This window comes from Sinocyclocheilus rhinocerous, unplaced genomic scaffold (assembly GCF_001515625.1).
Source record: "Sinocyclocheilus rhinocerous isolate Xijiao unplaced genomic scaffold, SAMN03320098_v1.1 scaffold3135, whole genome shotgun sequence".
NCBI classification, from domain to species: domain Eukaryota; kingdom Metazoa; phylum Chordata; class Actinopteri; order Cypriniformes; family Cyprinidae; genus Sinocyclocheilus; species Sinocyclocheilus rhinocerous.
In genome coordinates, this window is record NW_015638931.1 from 275,144 (window position 1) to 276,426 (window position 1,283).

General features: G+C 34.9%; 1 protein-coding gene across 1 annotated transcript in view; it reads right to left on the bottom strand.

Moving 5' to 3' along the window:
* Window positions 1-508, bottom strand: part of dock2 (dedicator of cytokinesis 2) — a 122,152-nt gene extending 121,644 nt beyond the window's left edge. The window contains exons 1-2 of the mRNA XM_016565303.1: window positions 497-508; window positions 308-419 (exon numbers count right to left, since the gene is read on the bottom strand). Of these exons, the coding sequence (XP_016420789.1) occupies window positions 308-391 (84 nt within the window). The 5' untranslated portion in view covers window positions 392-419; window positions 497-508. The remainder of the gene's footprint in view (window positions 1-307; window positions 420-496) is intronic.
* Window positions 509-1,283: the final 775 nt, after the last annotated feature.

The following is a 1,283-nucleotide window of genomic DNA, read 5'->3' on the forward strand; positions in this document are numbered from 1 at the left end:
TTTAAAGTGGTTAAGCAAATAATAATAATAATAATAATAATAATAATAATCAGCAGGGACACCAGACCAATACAATTAGTGTGCCTCCTCTATTTTAAAACCCACGAGCCGCCACTGCCATTTTTGGTTCCCCAACAAACCTTTCAGTGAGCAGCTCATAAAATAACTATTTATTTCTCAGTGTGAAGGACATTTTAAAAATCTAAATAACCTTTTGTGGAATGGAAAGATTCCAAGGTTCTTCACGGAACCACTGATGCCAATAAGGAACCTTTATTTTAAGAGTGTAGTACAGTATCCCACTCACATCTAAACGTCTCACCACATAGAGCTGTTTCCAGATGCTGCCCCATTCTCTCAGTGTGGTGGTCACCTCCTTCACCAGCGGCATCTCAGCAGATGTTATGATCTCCTCATCTCTACAGGAGCAGACAGACAGAGGGTCAGAGGATGGACGGATGGATGGACTGACTGATGAACAGAAGGACATACTCACCCTCTCTTTTCGACGATGGCTAACCATTAGGCCGCGACTTCCCCATGCGACTTATTATAGCTTCTCAAACACTAAAATATGAAATACCTGAGAATGTATGAAAATGAAAACTAAGAAACTAAGACTCATCTTCTGAATCATCCAAGAAAAAGTTATTGTTTCTTCTAGCTCTATCTATTTTAGTTACACAGTCAAAAAAAAAAATCTGTCAAAAGTAGTTTTTGGTTGTTAGTTTTTTTTTATTGTTTCAGCACTGAAAAGACGGGTGAGAAACCCATTTTAAAGGCATAAAATGGCAGAGGAAGTATAAATAGTAATACATACTACTTAAACTAAGTACAAATAATGTTAGATACTATTTGTACTAGTAGTTATTTGCACATCAATGTACAAATTGTCACTATATGTTTTGTTTTGATTTGACAAAAAATAAAAAAAAACGCATAAATATATGTGGATCAAATTGACCCCTAACACACAAAAAAAGTTTTTTTTCTGTTGTTATATTAATCTTTAGTGTTTTTCATAATGTCAATTTTTTGATTTGGCTAATTGCATGGAAACCAACTTGGGTCAATTTGACCCCAAACACAGAAGCTGTACCCAGTTTTTGAACACAACAGGGGAGTTGAAAATGTTTAGATATTTGTATTGGAAAACAAGAAAACAATACTGAGTACGAAAATCTTTATTTATTTTATTTTATTTTATTTTTTCAGTGTGGAAAATGGCTCAAGCAACGCCAAGGTCATGGGTTTGATTCTCAGGGAATGCATGAACTGATCAA